At 50.3% G+C, this 22,443-nt stretch overlaps 1 protein-coding gene across 4 annotated transcripts in view; it reads left to right on the forward strand.

Moving 5' to 3' along the window:
* Asap2 (ArfGAP with SH3 domain, ankyrin repeat and PH domain 2) overlaps positions 1-22,443 on the forward strand; it is a 154,584-nt gene that overhangs the window by 88,372 nt on the left and 43,769 nt on the right. For all 4 annotated transcript variants that reach the window (XM_076834020.2, XM_076834026.2, XM_076834022.2 and 1 more), the window contains exons 7-12: positions 315-400; positions 6,442-6,517; positions 6,714-6,800; positions 13,128-13,231; positions 13,335-13,404; positions 19,080-19,167. In XM_076834020.2, coding sequence (XP_076690135.2) covers positions 315-400; positions 6,442-6,517; positions 6,714-6,800; positions 13,128-13,231; positions 13,335-13,404; positions 19,080-19,167 — 511 coding nt within the window. The remainder of the gene's footprint in view (positions 1-314; positions 401-6,441; positions 6,518-6,713; positions 6,801-13,127; positions 13,232-13,334; positions 13,405-19,079; positions 19,168-22,443) is intronic.

Genomic DNA, 22,443 nt, shown 5'->3' on the forward strand with positions numbered 1-22,443 from the left:
CCGAGATGGTTAGAAACCCCATCTGTTCCAGTATCTCCTTCCTTGCAGCCAGGGCAAGGCTGTCCCTGCAGGATAAGGTCGGTGTCCTGTTAGCAGGAGCTCTTGGCTCTTGAACATCTAATTATCTGCCTGGCAGAGCGTTCACATGGCCTTACTGAAAGGAGCCTTAGTTATGGTGTGCAGTGGAGTCAAGTGGGCTCTGCTCATTGTTAAGGACCTATAAGAGGTGAAAGAATTAACCTGTCTCCAGAAGCTCCCATGAAAGCCCCTCTTGGGCTTTTTTGTGTAATCGTCTCTCCTTTGTTTCTCAACAGTACCTGCTGAAGGTCAATGAAATCAAGATTAAGAAAGGAGTGGATTTACTTCAGAATCTGATCAAGTATTTTCATGCCCAATGCAAGTAAGTCCCTGTTCTTTTTCATGATGTCATTTGAATGTTTCCCAGGGTGTGGTAGCATGCAGTATTGTAGGTCATTTAGGAATCCCCAGTCAGGGGAACCAAGCACCGGTATGTGCTGTGTGAGTGAACCTGGAGAACCTGGCACATAAAGGGGGGCAGACACAGAAGGCCATGTCCTGTGTGGTTTGGTTTCAACAGTCCAGGAAAAAGCAGATTCGTAGAGAAGCAGATTATGGTTGCATCAGCCTGAGCAAGGAAGACCTGGGGGATGATTGCTAACGGGTGCAGCCTTGCTTTGGAGGGGTAATGAAAAGTTCTGAAGTTGGTGCTGATTGAACAGCTTCATGAATATACTAAACCCACCTTACTCTCCACTTTAGAAGGGTGAACTTAATGGTTTGGTAATTATATCTCAGTTAAAAGTAAAAATATGTATACAATATTTTAAAAAATCCACAGTAGTTCCTAAATGTCTTTATTTTTGCTTTTTTTGTGTTGAGGGGCAAACTGGTTTATCTGACACATAATTTCAGATGTTTTTAAGAGAAATGAGATGATGTTGATACAGTGTATTAAATTAGAAAAACTCTTTCCTTTATTATGATATTATAAGGCCAGGGACCTTGATGAATGAGGGAGGGTGCGAATAAGAAAGAAGGAGAAACTTCATGTTTAACCTCAACTCTGCCCTTCACCAGTGGCCTCACCACCTGCTTCTGCTCCCAGACCCTAGTTGCTGGCAAAAGCAGGTGTCTATAAACAGTCGTTTAGGCCCCTGGCTGTTCACTCACTCGACTGACAGACTAATCCAGTGTATGCTGTGTCATGTCCTCTGTGCTGGGGACAGGAGGACTCCTTGCTCCAGAGTCAGGTCAGGGGTTGAACTGAAAAACCGGATGTTGATGAGTGTTCTGCAGTGTAGGAATGTGAGACCAAATACGATAGAATAACCCAGTTTAGACAGAGACTCAGGGTGGCGTTTCTTTTCTCCTTTTCTGTGTTGTTACTGTTAGATTCTCTAACAGTTAGAGCACTGTGCCTAGCACATGGCAGGTACTCAGATATTTCTTGGATTAGGAGACCGTATTCTGCAATCTAAAGGAGCCGGCAGGTGGGTAGGGAGGGACAGTCCAGGGAGCACTGGGGTCTGAAGGCAGGAAAAGGCCAGGTGCCTTAGGAGTAGGGAAGGAGTTGGGTGAAACCAGAGTGAGTGGAAAGGCCTGCGCGTGGACGGCCTCAGTGTCTCCTGGGGTTCAGGATTTGACCCCGGGTGTTGGGATGCCCTAGAATGGTTTTAGACAGAGGATCCATTCACATGGGGCTCCTGTGTGTGCCAGGCCCTGTTTGGGGTTCTGCTGATCCAAGAAGCTCAGAAGCAAAGCTCTTCTGCTGGTGACTGTATGTTCCACTGTGGAGATGCTCCGGAGGTCCATGCGCGGACCCTGGCTGTGGCTGGGTCAAGGCATGAGCGGGGACAGGGAGCAGCTTCTGGAAGGAGGAGCCAGAGGCAGGACCTTCGTGTGGGCTTGCGGCTCCCATCCTGGTGCAGCCAGAGAGGACGTTGACTTGTTGGGCGCAGCGGGGGTGGGAGGTGGGACTACCTTGCGGCATCTTTTGGAGGTAGAATCACCTGCCTGTCTCCATACCTTCCCCAGACAGGCTGTGCCCAGGCCGATGTGCCTTTTTTTTTTTTCTTCTGTTTTGGTAATGGGGTTTGAGTCCAGAGGTGCTGAACCACTGAGCCACATCCCAACTCCTTGCTTTTTTTGTTTGTTTGTTTGTTTTTGAGATGGTTTCACTAAGTTGCGAAGGCTGGTCTCAAACTTGTGATTTTCTTGCCTCTGTCTTCTGAGTCACCAGGATCACAAACACCACACCACACCTGGCCCTACTGTGCTTTTTGTACACACATCGCTCCTTTCCCTGGAATGTTGTCCCGTGCCCCTGGACCCTCCCTAGCTCCTACCCTCTCCCAGGACCTGGCTCCTGGACTGTGAGCTCCTCAGCTGTGTTCTCGTCTCCAAAGGGGACACGTGGCTTCTCCTGCACTACTGCGGCACCCTCTGCACGTGTCCTTCATGGTGTCCTCTGGTCTAATCTCTCTAAGAGTGAAGGACACCCTCTTAGGAGGGTCTGTGCCACTCCCTCAGGGCATGGCATGGGTGCCTGGCACAGGTGTGCAGCAGGGCCTCAGGCCGTAGCCTGAGCTGTCACCACTCACCGTGTAGAGAGGACAGCTCTGCTAGAGCAGCTAAGGTCGGGTGGCTGGGAGTGTGTGCACAGGTGCTTATGCCAGGTTGAAAGAGCCTAGAGACCGTCCCAGAGGGTGAGAAGACCTTGCATCTGTAGGATTTTCAAGATGAGCTCTTTGACAGACTCATTTCCTGTGACATGTGACTGCAACATGCAGATCCCCCCTCTAGGTCTCGTTTAACCTGGTATGAGGCGGTTTAGGAAGTGGGTCGCTTCCTTGCTGATATTTTATTTTTAGGAAGAAGCTATTCTGGGATTTCCTTTTTTTTCCCTTTATTTTGCCCAAACTATCAGTTGGGTAGCAACAGACCCTTGTGGAAAGTGAACTAGTTGGCCTTTTATGGGCATGAGCTCAGTGACCTATTAAAATAAGAATCTTCCGTTACTTCCTTCTTGGATCTGTGTGTGTGTGTGTGTGTGTGTGTGTGTGTGTTTTCACTGCATGATCCTAAATCAGTTACGCTGCTTTGACTTTTTAAATTCATATTTGCCGATAAAACGTGGAGGCTGAGACTCTGCTGTGGCTCATGGGGGGATTTGGGCCTGTGTGCGTTTCACCTGTGGGAGTCCTTCATGTTCACTCTTTGAAGTTCTCATCAACCCTTCTTGGCCCAGAAGCCCAGCTTTGCCTGAGGATGCCATGCCTGATGGGCAGGGAACCCTCCCTGCACACCGGCCACTGGAGGTGCGTGAGGCCACCATGTTTCACTGGGGTCCTGGAAGCCACACTGGCTTGACCCAGAGAAGTACTTGAATGTGCATTAGTTGTTTTTTAAACTTGTTTTGATTTTCTCTGTTTTTAAGAAATACTTCCATGTTCTTTGTCTTTCATTTCACTTAAGAAAAGAATTTGCATCTCTGCCTCATTCCTGGATTTCCTGAAAGTTCCTCTGTCAGCCTGGGCTGCTACAGAGGGAGGGTCCCGTTCTCCAGTGGAGTAGGCAGCCTTGGAAACCCTAACTGAAACCCAGGATGGCCGGGTTCTGGCAGGCGGACTGAGTGTGGAGGGACTTGCTCTTCCAGCACATACCTCCTTGCTGGACCCATGATGCCCGCTGTTGTTCCCATGAACTAGGGGCGCTGACTTGATCGGACTTGGTCCACGGTCCTGGAGAAGCTTGTTCCCGAGTGAGGGAAGGGCAGACCCTCAGGGAATGAGGAATGAAGTGTGATGTTAGACTGTGATCCCTGAAGCCTGGGGGTGGGGCGATTTGTCACGTGCTGTGGGGCCAGAGGAACGGCTCCAGATCACATCTAAGCAGGTGCATTTTCAAGGCTTGAAAATCTGGCCAAGCAGGCTGGGAAATGTGCGATCAAAAACAAAACTTGGGGCTGGGGATGTGGCTCAGGTGGTAGCGCGCTTACCTGGCATGCGTGCGGCCCGGGTTCCATCCTCAGCACCACATACAAACAAAGATGTTGGGTGTCTACCGATAACTAAAAAATAAATATTAAAATTCTCTCTCTCTCTCTCTCTCTCTCTCTCTCTCTCTCTCTCTCTCTCTCCCTCTCTCCCTCTTTAAAAACACAAACAAAAAAACTTGATCTGATAATGTCCATGGTTTAAGTTCCTTGACTGAAGCTTAGAAAAGTGTTAATGGGCTCCACTTAGGAATGATCTGCCAGGGACTTGTGCTCAGGAATGCCATGGTGACCAAGCCAGCAAGGCGGCCCTCCTGCTCCTCCCTGGAAGCTCCCCCTAGTGCCTGGCTGCATTTTGAGAGTATGCCCGGGTGCCGCAGCACGCCTCGTAAGGAGTTTGTGGAAAGATGGGGTTTGAGAACCAGAGGGAGGAGGTTCTCCAGGTGGAGGCAGACGGTGAAGACTGGGGGGGCTGAAGTCCCCACTGTAAATCCAAATTCACATCGTTCTTCCGAGTGGCTGTGCGTTGCGGTGCTGGAAACAGTCGCCGTGAGGAGAAAGCCTTCCCTGAGCCCTTGGCTCCCCTCAGGGCTCCCACCTCGGGGAGAGTTGCCAGGCTGCGGAGGTGCCAGGGCAGAGCACCTGCGGAGGTTCCCGCTCCCCAGGGCACCTCTGCCTCTATCCACTGTAACATTGTTCCTGTTCCCAACCCTAGCTCTCTCTCTCATGTTCTCTCCCTCCCTTCCTTCCTATTTTATAAGAATTTGAAGTGATTAAAGAAATAGTTACATAAAGAAAATTTGTAAATAAAATGTTAGAATCAGATGAGTTTAAGACAGAAGGAACAGGACAGTTTCTCATCCCTGCAGCTCTGCAGGGCTTCCAGATTTCCTCTGCAGCCTGAAGGCACATCTGCTCCCTGTCAGCCCTGGTGCTGGGAGTGGGAAGTGCAGAGGTGCGCAAGACCCGGCGTTCCTGCCCTAACTCTGGGGAAGGCACCTGGGTGGGTCTCTCTGACGCCGTGGCTACACCAGAGGCATGCACTGTCTTCAGAAAAAGATTAGTTAGGTGAACTAGAGGATCAGGAGTCTGAAGAGCTTGTGTGGATCCAGAGAGAAAGGTGAGAACATTCCAGCAGCCCAGGCTGCGGCCCCTTCGACTGGCTGCAGCGATCTGCAGCTCCCACGGCATGAGCTCCTGCCCTTCCTCCTGGCCGTTGCTGACCTGAGGCCCAGCAGCACCTTTCTGTGCTGTTTTCACAGCCCACGAGACCCTTGGTGTAAAAATGGTCCCATGGGGCCACTGCTGAGTTTAAAAGGAAGAAACATCACCTGAGAGGAGCACAGGTGAGACCCACATCACCTCCTGCAGGTAGTCTCCTCGGGTCCGGCGACAGGCAGAAGCTGGCACCTTCTCCTCTTCTGTCCCTCCTGTGCCTTCCGTCCTGGAACTCGAGACGTAACGGGAGAATCACATGGTAGATGATCGCACTTTGAACACACAGTTGCCAGTGTGGCACACGTTGTGAAGCGAAGGACAAAATGCCGAGAGACTATACCAGGAAGAGCCCTTTTCAACATGGAATTAGAAAGGCCCCCATCATAGGTGGTGTTCACCCTGAAACTTGAAAAATGACTGGACACAGCTGGGTGGAACAGGCGCTGCGAAGAATTTGGTGGCCATGAGGGACAGAGGCTGCCACTGTGTCTGGAGGCGGCAGGGCCAACCACATAGGCAGCGCAGGGTTGTGTGGTTCAGAGCCTGTGGGGAGGCGGCCTCCTCCTTCCCCAGCAGGGTCCCAGGCAGCTGGCCTCGGGCGGGCGGCACTGACCTGCTGCGACCTTCAGTGACCTCACAGCTTCCAGCTCTGCACTTACGATCCTCCTTTTGCTATTTGACCTTCAGTGCTCCCCCCTCACTGTCCACTCTGTGGGTGGAGCTGGACGCAGCCTGTGCATCAGAGCTGCCGGTTGGTTGGTTGGTTGGTTGGTTTTACTGTGTTCCTTCTCTTTTCCACGTGGCCACTGCTGTGGAGGAAATTCTCCCAGTCTCACTCTTGCAGCACCCTGTGGCTTTTTTCCTTGGCCACAGATCCTTCCATTTAGGTGCTCACAAGACTCTGAATCAAAGCTCTTGCTGCCGTTTTCAGTAGAATCCTGTTTCTTATTGTCAACCGAAGATCTCAATTTATGTGGGTCAAGAAAAATCACAAGTGCTCAGGCTAATTGTAGTTCCTTTCCTATTCTTCTAGTTTTGAGTGTCCTTTTATTCTTGATTTGCCTGATTTTAAGTTTCTATTCATATAGACGTTTCCCGCCTGGAGTTAGGTAATGATGCCAGTCATTTTTCTTTAAAGAAGTTTCTCTCCCTCTGACAAGGTTATTTTCTCCTTTATGAAGCACAACCTGTGTTTTTTCTTCCCCTAGTTTTTTCCAGGATGGACTGAAAGCAGTAGAAAGCCTCAGGCCTTCCATTGAAACCCTGTCCACGGATCTGCACACGGTGAGCAGCCCCTCTGCCTGTCCTGTGTGCCATCTGGCCTGAGCACGCTGTGCCACCCAGCGAGGGGCCGCCCCACCCTGCCTGATGGAGGGTGGCCTGGCGTCCCCCGCCGTGGCTGGGGAGGGTGTGGCCCGCGAGAGGAGCGGTCACCTCCCTGCTGCAACCTCACCTCTCTCTGCTCCATTTGGCTTTAAAGATCAAGCAGGCCCAGGATGAAGAGAGAAGACAGCTGATGCAGCTCCGCGACATCCTGAAGTCAGCACTGCAGGTCGAGCAGAAAGAGGTGAGGGGATTTAATTTTGAAAGATTGCTATTTAGGTTTCGGAGGCCTTGGGACTGAGGGGTGGGAAATCCTGGATGCCAGGGATTCTCCGTGGCAAGCAGCACTGAGCATCTCGTGTGTTCTTGTAGTTTTGCCAAAGCATCTTCTTTGTTTGGTCCTGGGGGAGGCACCACCATGGGCATTGATGTAGGGTGGGCCTTCTTGCTCCCAGTGGCCAGCTGGGCGTTTCTTGGGGCCTTTCTCACGTTGCACACTTGCCACTTATGCCCCTGGACCTCTGTGGCTTGCTGGCCCTGACATGTCTGGACTCCTTGGGATGGAACAGAGCAGGTGGCGCCCGGGTTCCTTCCGGCCCTGAGACTACTCTGTAAGATGCGAGGAGTTAGCTTCTCTTAGGGCTCTGTCCTGAGGGGCACATGTCCATGGTCTATCCTGTGTCACCTGTTGTGTAGTGACAGCTTTGTGTGCTCCCACTAAATCTGTATTTTGGGGGGCTCATGAAAAGAACATGGAGGTAAATTTTAAAGGCAGTTTTGTGACGTGATTGCTACAATGTGGATATTACAATGTGAATTTCTTTTTTCCTCGAGTCACAGAGTCACTGTGCTGCCCAGGCTGGCCCTGAACACCTGGACTCAAGCAGTCCTCCTGCCTTGGCCTCCTGAGTAGCTGGAATAGAAAGTGAATTTAACATAAACCTTCCTCCTTGTCAATAAAGGATTGTGTCCAAATGTCCAGTAGGTTTTGGATAAATAACCATTAATCTGTTTAATAGAGCAGAGCATTCACTGTTGGTGCTTTGCTGTAAGATCTTGTACTATAACTGAATGTTGTTGTTTTTCTCCCAAATGCACTTGCCTTTCGTGACCGAAGTCTAGGAGAGTAAGTAGCTCGGTATTTTAACAAATCGGAGGGGTCTGCATGTTTTGTTCATGAACTTCAAAATCCACGTTTCTTCTCCACACATCTTACTGGCCAGTAGCACTTTAAATTTCAACCCTCCTCTTTCACTGTAGTAGATTTTGCTCAAGGCAAATGAATTTCCATGTAGGAACAACTTGGTGGAGTGGAAATGTTCAGAGTTGTTGGTTCTTCTGTGAAGAGGGAGCAGCTCGCCCCCACCCCCCTGCAGTACTGCCATCACAGCCTGTCCCTCTTAGAGTGACGCCTTCCTGCAGCTGGCTGTGGGCAGCTCAGGGAAGCCCCTGCCTTCTCTGTCCTCCCTCTGTCACACGGGGGTCTTCAAGTGAGAGGCCAGCAGGGTGATGCTGGAACTGCTGTCAGCGTGGTGCCTGCCTCTGAGTCCGGGGAACGTGGGTCCTAGTGACTTGATCTCCCCAAACATGTGATGTAAGCACCAAAAGAAAGGAAGGCAAGGAACACGGAGCACAGAGGAAACCGCAGCCTAACCGTAGGTACAGGAGGCAGGGCCAAGCCCGGGGGCAGGAGCCGTCAAGGCCTTGGTCCTGGGCATTGGTGGAGTGGTCAGAGCATCTAAGGAGGAGGGTCAAAAAACAAAGGTTTAAAATGAGGAGGAACAGCTGGGTCAGCAGCCCCGGCCCTGGCACCAGGCAGGAGCTGTGTTTGCTCCGACTGCAGATGGAGGCTGGGGAGAGCTGGCCGTCGCCAGAGCTCTGTTCACTTACAGCTTTGCAGAAAAGTGTGAGAGACCCGCCGGCACAGCCACAGTCTCTCAGCCTTTATCCTTTGGTGGGTTCTGTTGACCAGTCTGCCTGTCCTGCTGGCCTGAACAACTCAGAGGAACTTACTTTGTTCTAGCTTTATCCCAGGGGACTAGCCATGTCCTCCAGGTCCCAGGAGCTGGCCGCACGTCTTCCAGTCAGTCTCCTGGCTGTGACTGTTATGTTTCCTGTCCATCACACTTTGCACTTGGGTTCATTGGACAGTTCATGAACACAGTTGCAAGGACTAAGCAAATGTGCATTAGTTAAATTTACTCATTTTGACATGATTTTCAGGATTCAGGTTCCAGCCTGTGTTCCTCCTCTTAGTGGCCAGGCACTGAATCCTGGGCCTTGCTGTTGAGGCTGTCCTTCCTTCGATTGGGTTCTCTGTGACTTACAGAGCTGGAGGTGTTGGGTGGCTTTGAGTCAGCATTGTGGAAATTCTGACTGATGTGTGGTGATGGTTTATGGAGGTGGGTGGCCTGCCCCAGGACACCGCCTTGATGGGTGGGCAGAGCCACTGCTCCTCACTTTCTTCCGCCAGCTTCAAATCCCATTGTTGGAAGGAGTCAGGAACACTGCCACTACAGCACGGTGGCTCAGGCCGCTCTTCATTACCCTGTGGCTGGGCTCTGGTTCACAGGATCATATGCCTTTATGGCGTAAGTCACAACTCTAAAATCACCTGCCATTCGGATTTTGCTGGAGGTATTTTTCTGCTCTCTGCAAAAGAGGATAATACTCTTTGGGTTTTCCATCATTTTGTTAGGAAAATTTTAAGACTTAACCAAAAAGTTGAAAACCGCTGTGGCGTGTGCATGTATGCACCCTGGCATTTGACAGCGGGAAGATCCTCTGCTGGGTTAAGCCCCTCAGTACTGCTGGGTTTGGGGTGAGCTCTCTCCCTGCCAGCCTCGCCTCTGCCTTCCCATCACCTGTGGGGCTCTGCTGGGATGGACCCATTGTGATACTGCTGAGTCCCTGCTCTCTGACCTTGAGGACAGCCCAGCCTGGGCTCCTGGGGAGATGCTCGGGCTCTGGTTTCAAGGTTTAGAAGCCCAAGTGCTGAAACCACAGTGTTTCCCACTCTGCAGCTCTCACCAGTGGCTTCTCTCTCTCCGTCAGCTCTGCTTCTCCTTTTCCAGCTTCCCTGTCTAGTGGGATGTGGCTGGACAGTGGTGCTGTCTGGTGGCAGAGCCCCCACAGGGCCATGATCTCCCCCTGACTCTGGCTTCTGGATTTGTGAACCCTGAATCTGGCCTTATCATCAACCTCTGCCAGGTGGCCCCTTACCCGCCTCTCCTGCTGAGCTGGTGTCCTGCGCTGGCCTTCTCGTCTGCCACAGTGGAGGGCACGCTGCATTGATTCCGTGGTCAGTGACCCTCAGTGCAGGCCCACACTCAGTGCAGGCCCCGCACACCCAGTGCAGGCCCCGCACACCCCCCAGAGGAAGAGAGGTGCACAGTGGAGGGCACGCTGCATTGATTCCGTGGTCAGTGACCCTCAGTGCAGGCCCACACCCAGTGCAGGCCCCGCACACCCCCCAGAGGAAGAGAGGTGCACTTCTCCCCTGGTCAGAGCTCACAGTCAGGAGGTGGAGCCTTTCTTCATGATGAGCTGGGGAAAGGCTGTTGCCAGGTCCCCTAGAGACCGCCTGCAGGATGCTGGAGCAATTGGTGCTAAAGCAGGTTCAGTTTTATGCCAGAAAGATTTCAATACTATTTTTCTGAGTTTTAGATTTTACATGATAGTAGCTTCAGGTTTGCCTGCATGTTTGGACAGAGTCAGGGAGTGCCTGGTCTAAAGAAAAGAATACAAAAGAATCCTGTCTTCCTTGAGGTGTGGTGCAGGGTCTGGTCCTGTTGAGAGGTGGGCGTCCTTCATCCTGCTGCTGAGACCTGCCAACCGTCCTCACTTGGGCGTGGGGTGAGAGCTCCCAGCAGCCTGTCATGATTTTCCTGTTGATTTTATGCAGGCTTTTTTTCCCCTTCCCAGGTTGATAGACATATTTCTTCGTTGGGTAGTTGGGTTTTTTGACAAGGTTTATTTTTAGTTTTTCACAGAGTCCTGCAGGTAAACAGTATTTCTGTTTCCTCTCCATACATTGCTCCCAGCAGTGTTTAAAGCTGGGCTTGCTCTGCATTCCTGGTGCTCTGGGAGAGCATGGGACCTGGGACCCTCCTCGCCCCACAAACCAGCAGCTTGCCCTGGTTGCTCCAGGAGGTCCCCATGGAAAACAAGGTCTTTTCTCCCATGTGGGGCCTGCATGCTTCGACTACTTGTCACTCATATGGAGTGTGCCTTAGCACTGATACTCAGATGAGGCTTTTTGTTTGTTTTTTGTCTTTTTGTTTTTTCAGTGTTATTGTATGTACACTGTAGAGTTTAAAAAGTCAGCCTGGACATTGGCGTTTATGGATTGGAAGATGTGGTATTGGTGCAATGACAGTGAACTCCAATGATTCAGTGTGATTGCCATCAAAAAAAAAAAAAAAAAAAAAAAAATCTCAGTCAAAATCCTGGCTGTCTTTTTACAGAAATTGACAAGCTGCTTCTAAAGTTCTTATGGAAATGCCAGGGACCCAGAATAGCTAAAACCATCTTCAAAAAGAAGACTCACACTTCCTGATGTCAGAACTACCTTAGGGCTGTAATCATCCAGGCAGAGTGGTATTGGCATATGGGGGACAGATCCATGACACAGAACGAAGCGTCCAGGAATAAAGCGTCCCTCTGTGGCCAGTGGGTTTTCAACAGGCATGCCAGACAGAGGGGAGAGGGGAGAACTGTTTACAGGGGTCTTGAGGCAGCTGGACGGCCACAAGCCAGAGAATGCAGATGAACCTGCTGTGTGCCATGACCAAAAGTTAACTCGACATCGACAGAGACCCAAGTGAAAGAGCAAAAGTTATAAAAGTCTTAAAAGAGACTTATAGGTGTAGATCTTTGTGTCCTTGGATTAAGCAGTGGTCTCTTACCCATGACCCCTAACAGAAGAAGCAGTAAATTGGAGTTCATCAAAATTAAAAGCTTTTGTGCTTCGGAACTTGTCTTTCAGACTGTCATGCGTCCAGGCAGGCTTGTCCCAGAGGTCTGTAGTGCCTCGGGCCTCAGTGAGTCTTTTGCCTCCGGCCGTGGTGTCTGGCCCTCCGTCCCTGCATGGCGGCCACAGCTCCCCCTGCCTCTCCACGTCTTTCTCGTGCTGTCCCCTTTGCCTCAAGGACCCTCCCTTACTCTCTGCTAGCTTTTGCCTGCACCTTTAAGCTCACTTCTTCCCAACTCTCCCTGCGATTTTGTCCATTTGATGCTCTGGGTCTTGGATGCATGTGCAGGTATTTATTTTTGTACTTAGGACTGAACTCAGGCACTTTACCGCTGAGCTACATCTCCAGCCCTTTTTATTTGACTTTGAGACAGGGTCTTGCTGAGTTGCCACGGCCACTTTGCCATCCTCCTGCCTCAGCCTCCTGAGTTGTTGTGGTCCGAGGTGTGCCCCACTGCGCCTGGCCAGTTCTCGGGTGCTCTTATTCTTGGTTTGATCTCATTGCTTTCTGTGCCGTGGTTCCTTCCTGGTCTGCACTGTGCTTCGTTTCCCTGAGGATAGGTGCTGCTTGACCGCGAGGAGCCGCCGGGGATTCCACTCCTCGCTCTGCTCTTGCTTTCAGGAGATCTGCTTCTTGAGCAAATCGGTTTTACTGTGTCTGTTTCTTCTGTTACAAAGTGAACTGACTGTAGTTGGGCTGAGAGGCGTTCAGTCAACAGAAGCAGGCACATCTCGCATGGCCCTGCCTGGTTGGCCTGTGTGTCGTCTGTCCACGTCTTGCTCCCTCTTGCTCCCTGCGCTCTGCTGGAGTTTCCAGCACAGGCCCCGAGGCCTGGGAGCCTCAGCTTAGGACATCTGGTGTTACTTGTTGAACATCACTTGTGCCCTGGTTGGGGGCTAGGCATTAGGCTTGGACCCTGGGGATTCGCGGCTGGTCCTTGCAGAAGCTTATCTCTGAATTTGCTAGGCACAGTGGACTTAGTCTGGCTTTCAGCTGACCACACAGATGGTTTTCCTGTGATTGCACCTCCCTGTGGTCAGGGTCGGTGCTGGCTAGGTTCATTGCTGCCTGAGCCCGCTTCCTTGAGACTGACAGGTGAGGAAGGGTCCCTGCTGTTTTATCCAGGTGTTTGGTGTGTGATCTTCTTGGTCCTTACTTCATTAACTCTCCTACTGTCCAAGAAGGAAAAAGGGAAGTAGCTTGTTTTAAGTGGAGGATGTTTGGCTGTTTAACTGAATGCCCCTGCTCTCCGCGAGTCACATTGCCTTCCTTCCTGCGGCCACTCTTCCTTCCCAGGGACCTGTGCGAGGGGCTTAAAGCTCAGGGTGAAGTGAACCTGTGACTCCCAAGTTGCTGGATCTCTCAGGGACTTTGGAAGTTCTGATTTTCGACATTTCCTTCTCCAGCCTGCTAGATGTCTGTTAGGAGTTCCTCGATATGGAGTTCATGTCCCCTTTTTGGTATGGTGCGAAGAGGGAAATTTTCTGATTTAAAACAACAACAACAAACATTTAGGCATAAGTTTCCTGTGTGTACTGAGTTTTAAAAATTGGGACCTGGATGATGTATTAAAAAGCAAATTCTTGGCCTTTTTTTAGGACTCACAAATTCGCCAGAGTACAGCTTACAGCTTACATCAGCCTCAGGGAAACAAAGAACATGGGACGGAGCGGAACGGCAACCTCTACAAGAAAAGCGACGGGTAGGTGAAGTGGCGTTGCTATTGCTGGAGCGGAAACAGACGTCCGTGATCTCCTGTGTCCAAAAGGTCTAAACTCTTATTGTTTTTTCCTCTTACCCATAAGGATCCGAAAAGTGTGGCAGAAAAGGAAATGCTCAGTTAAAAACGGTTTTCTGACCATATCCCATGGTACCGTAAGTATTCTCTTCTAATCCGTGGTCCACGCTGTGTGTAGTTGGGTGAAGTCTGGCTGGAGACCGTGGTGGTGTCTGGGGACACAGGTGTCCTGTGTGTGATGTGGCATGGAGGCTGCGTTTGGAAAACCGGCTGGCTCCCTGTCTGGCTTTGGGGCACCTGCTGAGCCTTCTCCACTGGGAGGAGCTTTGTTCACCTGCTTCAGAGTCAGGAGTGACTGTGAGCCAGGTGCCTTTACCTAGAAGCCTGTGACTCCCAGAAAGCACAGAGCTGCAGACGGCCCCCTCAGCTGGCCTTGACATGGAGAAACTGAGGGTCTCACTGGGGAAGATTTCTGCTTTGCCATTAAGGGGAAAACGTTTCAGTGCTGAGAACTCCGGGAACTAGAAATCCAAGAGAGAAGAGATTCAGGAACTTATTATAAAGGTCTCCCACACCAGCCCAATATTACTTTACTATTCATTCATTCATTCGTTCATTCGTTCGTTTGTTCGTTCATTCATTTATTGGTGCTGGGGATTGAACCCAGGGCCTTGTGCATGCAAGGCAAGCACTCTACCAACTGAGCCTCATCCCCGGCCCACCAGGATCAATCTTAATCAAGTTATTTTCTCTCTTCTTTGTAATAACCCATGCAAGAAAAGCAGCCCTGCCTGTTGAGCTTTCGAGAAAACCAAACAGAATAAAATTACACACCCGTCTATCTTTCAGAGACTGGGAACTGGACTCATAGCCATAAACAGCCCTTGGTACCATCTTCTCTTCCAAGAGGCTTTAGGCATATTATCCCCTTGCTTTGGACCGGGGCTGGTGGACACCTTTGAAAAGGTCTGGGCTGCATTTTGTTCTTGGTTTGTGTTACTTCCCCTAAGCCAGGCCCAGCACTGCATGCCCGGCAGCCTCAGTGGATGGTGGAGAGGATAAATCACCCTCCATGAAGCATTTATCAAATACGCCCTTCATCTGGGTCTTCCGTCCCACCTCCCACCGGCCCCAATGAAAGGCAGAGCTGGACAGGAGCACAGATGAGTTTTTCAGGCCTTTAGAAAGATTGTCTGTCACTCATTGTTGGGGTCTTGAGAAGCAGCCCTTCTCAGTAATTACAAGTAAAAAACCAGCAACGCTCTGAAGGATGTCACTGAAGCAAGGATTGCTGCAAGTCCCTGGGGTGTCGGGGGGTCATTCTTGCTGATTCCATCAAGGGAAGGGAGAGAGAGATGAGAAGCAGCATGTGCTGGGTGTGGCCTGCAGGGATTCTGGCCCTGGGGTTGACTGTGTCCCCTCCAGGCAGCTGAAGGTCACCCCTTCCCCACAGTCCAGCGTCACTGACATAGTCACCACCTCACTCTGGGCCTGTGGTTCAGATCTGTGTGCTTTTCTTTCCCTACAGAGAGATGCTCGGGGGTAAGGAGCGGTGTGAGTGCTGTAGACCAAGCGGTCTTTAACTTTATTTAACTGTGTCTCACCTTGAAATGACAACCGTGAGGCCAGGAGCCAGCCAGCGTCCTCACTGGTCTGCGTTCATGACTCCTGCCTTTCCACCACTTGTTCTGTTGTTCAGTCAACAACCCTGATGTTTACCACCCTGATGCCAAAGTCGGCATAAGACAGTTTCAACTTGGGCTCTTGCAGCTCTCAAGGCACATTTGCATTGTCAGAATTCCCCGAGGCCCAGGGCCTCCGCCTGCACCAGTGAGTTGCTCCCCTGCCGTGACAGAGGACAGAGGAGGACAGGCCTGGCAATCCTTCGCTGGCAGCACAGTTGACTTCAAGTCACTTGGGTGCTCAAGTCCTCTCAAGACAAGAAGCCTAGTTTCCCTGATGTCTTGATGGGCTTCCCCAGTTTCTGGCAGATAGTACAGTTGTACTGGCTTCTCGGGCCTTGACAGCTCTGCTTGTCGCACTGTGTGCACATTTAATCAGAGCTTTGTGTTTTGAGGGGAGCCCTCTCCAGGGGTGCTTCGTCCTGCCATTAGTAGCCACTTCCTGCTCCAGCTGCAGGGTTGCAGGTGGACTCTGCCCAAGGCTGCATCTACAGAGCGTGGCTCCTGAGGACTGGCATGACTCTGCCGGGAAAGAGAGTTGAGATTCCTCTGGGCTGGGGTTTAGTGTTGATATGGCTTCCTGGGCAGCTTTCTTCTCCTTCTCCTTCTCCTTCTCCTTCTCCTTCTCCTTCTCCTTCTCCTTCTCCTTCTCCTTCTCCTTCTCCTTCTCCTTCTCCTTCTCCTTCTCCTTCTCCTTCTCCTTCTCCTTTTTCTTTTTGATACAATGTCTTTGTTTTATTTTCTTATATTGAACCCAGTGCCTCAAGCGTGCAAGGCAAGTGCTCTACCACTGAGCCACAATCCCAACCCCTTCTTTTTTTTTTTTAAAGAGAAAATTTTATTTACTTATTTTTTTATTCTAATTAGTTATACACGACAGCAGAACGCATTTTGGTTCACTGTACACAAATGGAGCACCGCTTTTCATTTCTCTGGTAGTATATGAAGTAGAGTTGCACCACATGTGCAGTCATACATGTACTAGGGTAATGATGTCCGTCTCATTCCACCGTCTTTCCTACCCCTGTGTCCTCCCCCCTCCCATCCCTTCCCCAGCTTTCTTCTTTAGCAAGCACCTCCTGACTGTGCTAGTTCATTGCCAGGAGGAGAGGGCATGTTTCTGAAGACCTGAGTCGGACACGGAGGTCTAAGAGTAGCACCTGGCAAACAGCCGGGAACCGGGTCTTTACGAAGTGGAAGCTCACGGGGTGTATTTGCATGTTTTGCAAACTCTTTCCAGGATGCTGGAAGCCTTCAGCAAGTGAAATGGCCGTCTTCTGTGGTGAGGCTGGGGTGAGGGTAGCACCTGGGAGGAGTTCAGTGAGAGACCCAGTTGGTGTTCCCTGGCAGCCACGGCCAGTGGTGTTTTCTGGCACTGGGAAGAAGTGATTCTTGGGATGAAACACTAGGGCTGGGTGTCTTCTTTGCCAAGTTCACCGTACTGCCTCACCCTCAAGGGCTGCAGGCTGTGTTCTGCTGGAAGAATTTCTACTAGCTCTTAAAGCATCTAAAAATTTTTAAATGACTATCCTTATGCAGGAAGAAGAATATACACTTTGTTTTTTTTAAAAACAATATTTATTCTTAACTTTTAGGTGGACACCATATCTTTATTTTACATTTATGTGGTGCTGAGGATTGAACCCAGTGTCTCGTGGATGCTAGGCGAGTGCTCTACCATTGAGCCACAACCCCAGCCCCATAAACTTCATTTTTAAAAAAGCTTGACAAACGGTACAAAGTAGAATGTGTGGTTAAAATAGGAGATTCCCTAATAATTGCACCTTTGTGGTCAGCACTGGGGCCGTGGTTTCTTTCCCTCCCCTGAGGTTTATGCTAAACCAGGCTGCTCAATCAGCGCCCGTTACTTTGTGGAGTAGATGAAACTGTCAGGTGACTGGATTGAGTGATGATACTCTCTTTCCAAATTACAGCAGGGAGGGAATTTAATGGATAGAATTTTCTTCCATAAATTTTTCTCATGCTTTGCTGTAGCTAATGATTCATCTGAATGGACAAATAGCAAATTATTATTAATGTAAAACTGAGAGCAGCTGATGTTCCTTGAGATTGCCAGCTTGCGTTTTGTGCTCCCCCTCTTATGGTTGTCATTTTATTATGTGGTGACATTTGTGCCTTTATCATTATTCCTAGTTCAAATACAGGCACTGGATTCTTTTTCTATATTGTGTGGTTTTATTTGCTGTGAAGTAAGAAATCTGTCTTTGAGGTGGTTATACTGATAGAAAATCAGTAACTTTTCCTATGCTCCAGGGAGAAGGGAAGAGTCAAATTTAGAGGTGGGGAGGGAGCAGTCCTTCAAACTGTTGCTCTTTCTTGCTCCAAACAAGTCCAGGTGAGGGACTGCCTGCAGTGGACACCACAGCAAGGCTGGAGAGATGGCAGCTAAGCACTTGACCTAGAGCCCAGCTGTCATGTTGGAACCCTGGCTTCCCTTCTCCCAGGTGGCAGAACCCCATCAAGTGGTTTTAGGCTCTATCTTTATCTACAACATTGGAGTAGTTCTCAAAGGGTGTTTAAGAATATTGAATGAATGAATCCATGAAAAGTATTCACGACAGTGCCTGGTTCGTGTAAGTACGTACTTCTAATAAAGCTGAGTAAGAGTAGCTCTTCTTGTCAAATTTGTCATCTTATCCATCAAGTGCTTCTGTATTTACCAAAAGTCAGGGGCCCCTATAATGGCTCCTGTGTCTAGGAGCAAAGGACACCTCAATCTGGAAGTAGCCCTGAGAACTGCGCATCTCCCGTGGAGGCCAGACGGGCTGTACACCACGTTGTGGTACCTGGTCAGTACGTGGGGCTCCTGCTCAACATGGTAGAAATGGATCCTTTGTGTATTGGTGTCTGGACAAGCCAGTAATGCTATTGGTAAAGATCTAAAATTGATGGTGCTTTTACTTGGAACTGTTAAGTTTGCAAGATTAGACCTCTTGAAGTCTTCTGTACTGTTTCATGATGATCCTAGAAAGCTGTTAGGAATCTGCGGACAAAAGCGAATATCCTGTGGCTAAGATCCACCCAGCAACAAACCAGGAAGCTCTAGGACAGCCCTGTTTATCTGACTTCTGTGTATCCAGACCTCAAACCCTTCACCCTGTATCAAACCCGGATCCTGCCCCTGCAGGATTGGTCCCATTTTAACGGAGGCTTCTCTACTTGCACTCTGAGGTGGTCGTAGCAAGAAGCCTTTGGGCTGTGAATGCACAGGTCTTCATGGCCTGACTAATGAGTGTCTGGATTACTCCCAAACCCATGCTGTTTATCTCAAGCCACTGGTGCCCAAGGGGAGTGGGAACACGAAGGCTTGAAATCTGGAGATGTGGAATTTTGTCTTTCCCTAGGCAGCTCGGTAGGTTAGTAAGGTAAGCCCTCTCCAATTTGGAGATTTTTCCAAGGTCTGAAGACATTTTACCAATCAGAATCTTTGTTTTCTGAAATTCTCTTCTTATCGTCTCCCCTTGCTTTTTGGAGAAAGTGTGATTTTTCGTGAAACTAGTAAAACAGCCATTATTGACATAGCTCTGGTGGAGGTGTCCTTTGATCTCTTTGGGGTCACGTGTGTGAATAATGCATGTTTTGTTGAAACTCCAGGGATAGTGATGGTTGAGGATGGTCAATCTTATCTCCTGTCACTTAAGAAAGCAGGGGAAATCGTCTCTGTGATATTCATGCTGAGATCACTTTTCCCAGAGATGAGGTTTTCACTCACAAAAACACTTTTAAGAACACTGGAAATTGAGCTGGGTCCCCGGGTCCCCTCCACACCATCTGGGCCACCTGTAAGAAACAGAACCCAGTGCTTGGGGGCTTCAACCCTGGAGTTTTGGGGGCTCAAGGAGCCCATGGTCCCAGCCTCAAGGTTGTCACTACTCTGCCCCTTGTGCCGGCAGGCTGTGTAGACCACCAGTGAGCCCTGGCAGGGAAGACAGTGGTCCTTGTGTGGGGCTGAGGTCTCAGTCCTGCTGCCCGAGTTGAAGACTGCCTCTGAGCGTTGTCCCTGCAGACTGTTAAAACTGCTCGCTCCCACTGAGTGTCCGTGAGCAGCGAGGCAGATGGTGACCTGTTCCTTCCCGCTCACGCCTTGTTTTTCGTTTGTTTTTAATCAGGCTAACCGGCCTCCTGCAAAGCTCAACCTGTTAACCTGCCAAGTGAAGACCAACCCCGAGGAGAAGAAGTGCTTTGACCTTATCTCACGTAAGCGCCTCCTGAGGTGCTGGGCCCTGGAGATCTTACTTTAAACGCTTTTCCAGGGCGTCAGTCCCATGTCAAACCCTGCATTTTGAAGAATTGATGTTGGAAGAGAAATGCCCCCGTTTGGAGTGGTCGGCCTGTTCTGTCTTCCCGTTCGTGGTTGCTGGCTTCCCAGTCTCTCCTGCCTAGGGTCAGACTCTGAGGGCTCGGAAACCCAGAGGCAGCCTCTCAGCTCTCCACGCCTCGGCTCTCCTGTTTGTAAATAGGAGGTTGCATTGGCGACGCCCCAGGTCTAAAGTTCTGCACCTTTTAATTTTTCCCCTCAAAGGACAGTTTTGTTGTTGAGAGCTCCCTTGGTTTATTTGCATCATGTTAGAAATGCTATAAACGAAAAAGTCTCTTCAGTAGAGCCCTTGGAACTTTGGTCTTGGACATTGTTAGTCTTCCCCACCAGGGAACTGGTCTTTCTGCCTCTGTGTGCTTTTCTTTGAGGAGCACACAGGAGTCCCCACAGAACCGTCCGCAATGGCGAATGTCTACCAGCACCCAAAAGAAAGGGTTCCTGATGTCTTGAAGAAAACGTGATAAGCCTCTTGTCCTTGGTTGTTCAAGGTGGTAGGGATACATTTCAGGGAGGGAAGGTCCAGTCTCCCCTTCAAAGATGTGGCCACAGGGGTTTTGGCCCACATCGGGGGCCTGTGCACTGTGGGAAGGCACACTGTGCTGCCCACCCCGGTGCCCAGCAGGAGAGCCACTGGTCAGCCCGCCGACTTGCACTGTGAGGTCCAGGGACTCAGTCATGTGATCAGATGTTCATAGCAGACTCAAGAGAGGATTGCTGCCATCTCTACTGTGTCTGCTCATCTCCCCACGGTGTCCCTTCTCAACCCAGGGTCTTGGGAGGTGTGAGCATCGTGATCCAGACACTGGACTGGTTTGTAGAATACAAGGGAACTTTATTCTGCTTTGAGCCCCCACCCCATCCATCTAGTGCGTCCACAGATTCCCTTATCTCTGCCAGCAAAGCTTTCTCTGGGATCCTTCATCCACTTACAGTGTTGTGAAATGCTGAGCATTGACCACAGTTTTTAATTTTTTAAAAATATTTATTGTTTAGTTGTAGTTGGACACAATACATTTATTTTATTTATTTATTTTTTATGTGATGCTGAGGATCAAACCCAGGTCCTCACACGTGCTAGGCGAGTGTTCTACTGCTGAGCCACAACCTTGACCACAGTTTTATTTGTGATCATTGCTGGGTCACACTAGTTGCTGTCACCGGATGTCTGCTAGTGTCTGGGGAAGATTCAGAGGTTTTCCACATTCTGAAATTGTAGCCAGTCGAAAGCTATGCGCTACCCTAGTAGCAAAGTGCACTTTGGTAACACATTAGCACTTGGTAGCCCATTGAGCTTGGCTCACACGGAGGTAGATGTAGCACTGCCTCATCTATCCCCAGTCACCAGCAGCACAACTGGTGGGACCCCAGCAAATGCCACATGTGCAGAAGCAGTTACTGCAGAGCCTGCCCTGGCCCTCAACACACCAGGCACCAGGAGGGTCAGAGCCTGATAGCCCCCAACCAGGCATGAAGGGAGGTGAGCCTGCCTGCGTCTGGTTATACCCCATATTTACGCAGATCCTGACCTGTATGCTGTGGCCTGAAGCCTGATGACGGTGTGACGGTCCTCTGTGGGCTGCAGAGGGCTGAGTCCGGCTGGAGGTGCTGCTGTGAGCTTGCCCATGGTCATCCTTGAGAGCGCTCTCATTCCCCTCCCTGCTTGTCCCCTGGGGGTAAAATGATTTCAGTCCTTCTCATTTTTCATCCCTAGTTATTTTTCCAAATGTCCCACTCCCCTCCGAGCCTCATAGAGGAAATGCTTTGTGTGGTGCCCTGTAGGCTTGGGTTCTTTAGACGTGAAAACCAGCCCAGCTCCAGGGCATCATCGAGGGAGATGTGCACAGCGGTCAGGGGTCTGATGTGAGCATCCCGAGAAGTGGGGACCTGGGCAGGACCCTGTTCTCTTGATGCCTCCTCTGCCCCCTGACCTGGCTAGTGGGATGAGGGTCACCATGTGCTTTTGAGCTCTCCACACAGTTGGGCAGTTGGGAAATGAGCAAGCCACACAGCAGGCAGTGAGGACGTGTTCTGGTGTGGATCTGTCAGAACCCAGAGTCGCCCCTTCCCCATCTTCACCTGCAGAAGGCTAGCAGACTGGCTGGCTACCTTCAGGTAGTGCCTGCAAGATCCTCCGTGTCCACTCTGCCCCCGCCAGGGACCTGTCCCCTCTTGCCTCTGTTTCTCTCAACACTTGAACGTGGCTCAGCCCCCATCATCTGCATCCCAGAATCAAGTTCATTTTTCTAAACTTGAAACAGATCAGTAAAACCTTGTTCCTTTCCTCAGAAACCAGTGGGACAGAGAAAAACGTTGTTCCATCCCCCCTGGCGTTAAAAGAAACAAAAAGATGGCCTGGTAGAGTGGGAAGTGGGTGGGGCCAGGAGGCAGGAAACACGGGACCTCTGCTGGCAACGCTGGTTTCTGCCTCTTAACCTCTCTGGGCCTTGGCTCCCTCCCAGACACCCTGCCAAGGGTTGTTCAGGGGACCAGAGGACTTTCAGGAGTAAAACCTTCCTGGAATTTGGCATGTCTGCTCACTTTTGGGTTCTAGATATTTATTGTGGGTCCCCAAGAACAGTCACTACTTGTCACCATTCTGTCATTCACCTGCTGTCATCCTCCACTTTTTCAGATTTAATTCTGTTCTACTTTGCTTTTGGAACCTGGTGCATATCCCTCCCCCAGCGCCCCCGCTGTACCCATCACAGTAGAATTGTCCAGAAGGGCATAGTACACGTTCTCAGCCGTATGTAGTGTTGTGAAAACCAGGAAATTAACATTGCATGATGCTGTTCACTGGAAATCTCACCCAATTTCTACTAAAATGACCTGTGTGTCCTGCCCCAGGATCCCCTCCAGGACCCCACCTTGCCTTTGGTTTTCTGCCGCCGGGACCCCTGCATCTAATAGTTCTCCAGACTTCCCTTCCCTTTTGTGTCCTTGATGTGGGTTGAGGAATATTGATCAGTTTGTTGTCAGATGTCCTCAGTTTGGGTTTCTCTGATGTTTTCTCACAACTGAGCTGAGGTTAAGTGTTTTTGGCAAGAACAGCACAGAGTGAAGCTGTCACCTCACATGCCCCCTCCTGTGCACACAAAGGGCCAGCAGCCCTGCAAAACACGTGTAAACCACTGCTGACGCCAGCTGCCCATCTT

Source organism: Callospermophilus lateralis, chromosome 14 (genome assembly GCF_048772815.1).
Source record: "Callospermophilus lateralis isolate mCalLat2 chromosome 14, mCalLat2.hap1, whole genome shotgun sequence".
Lineage (NCBI taxonomy): Eukaryota > Metazoa > Chordata > Mammalia > Rodentia > Sciuridae > Callospermophilus > Callospermophilus lateralis.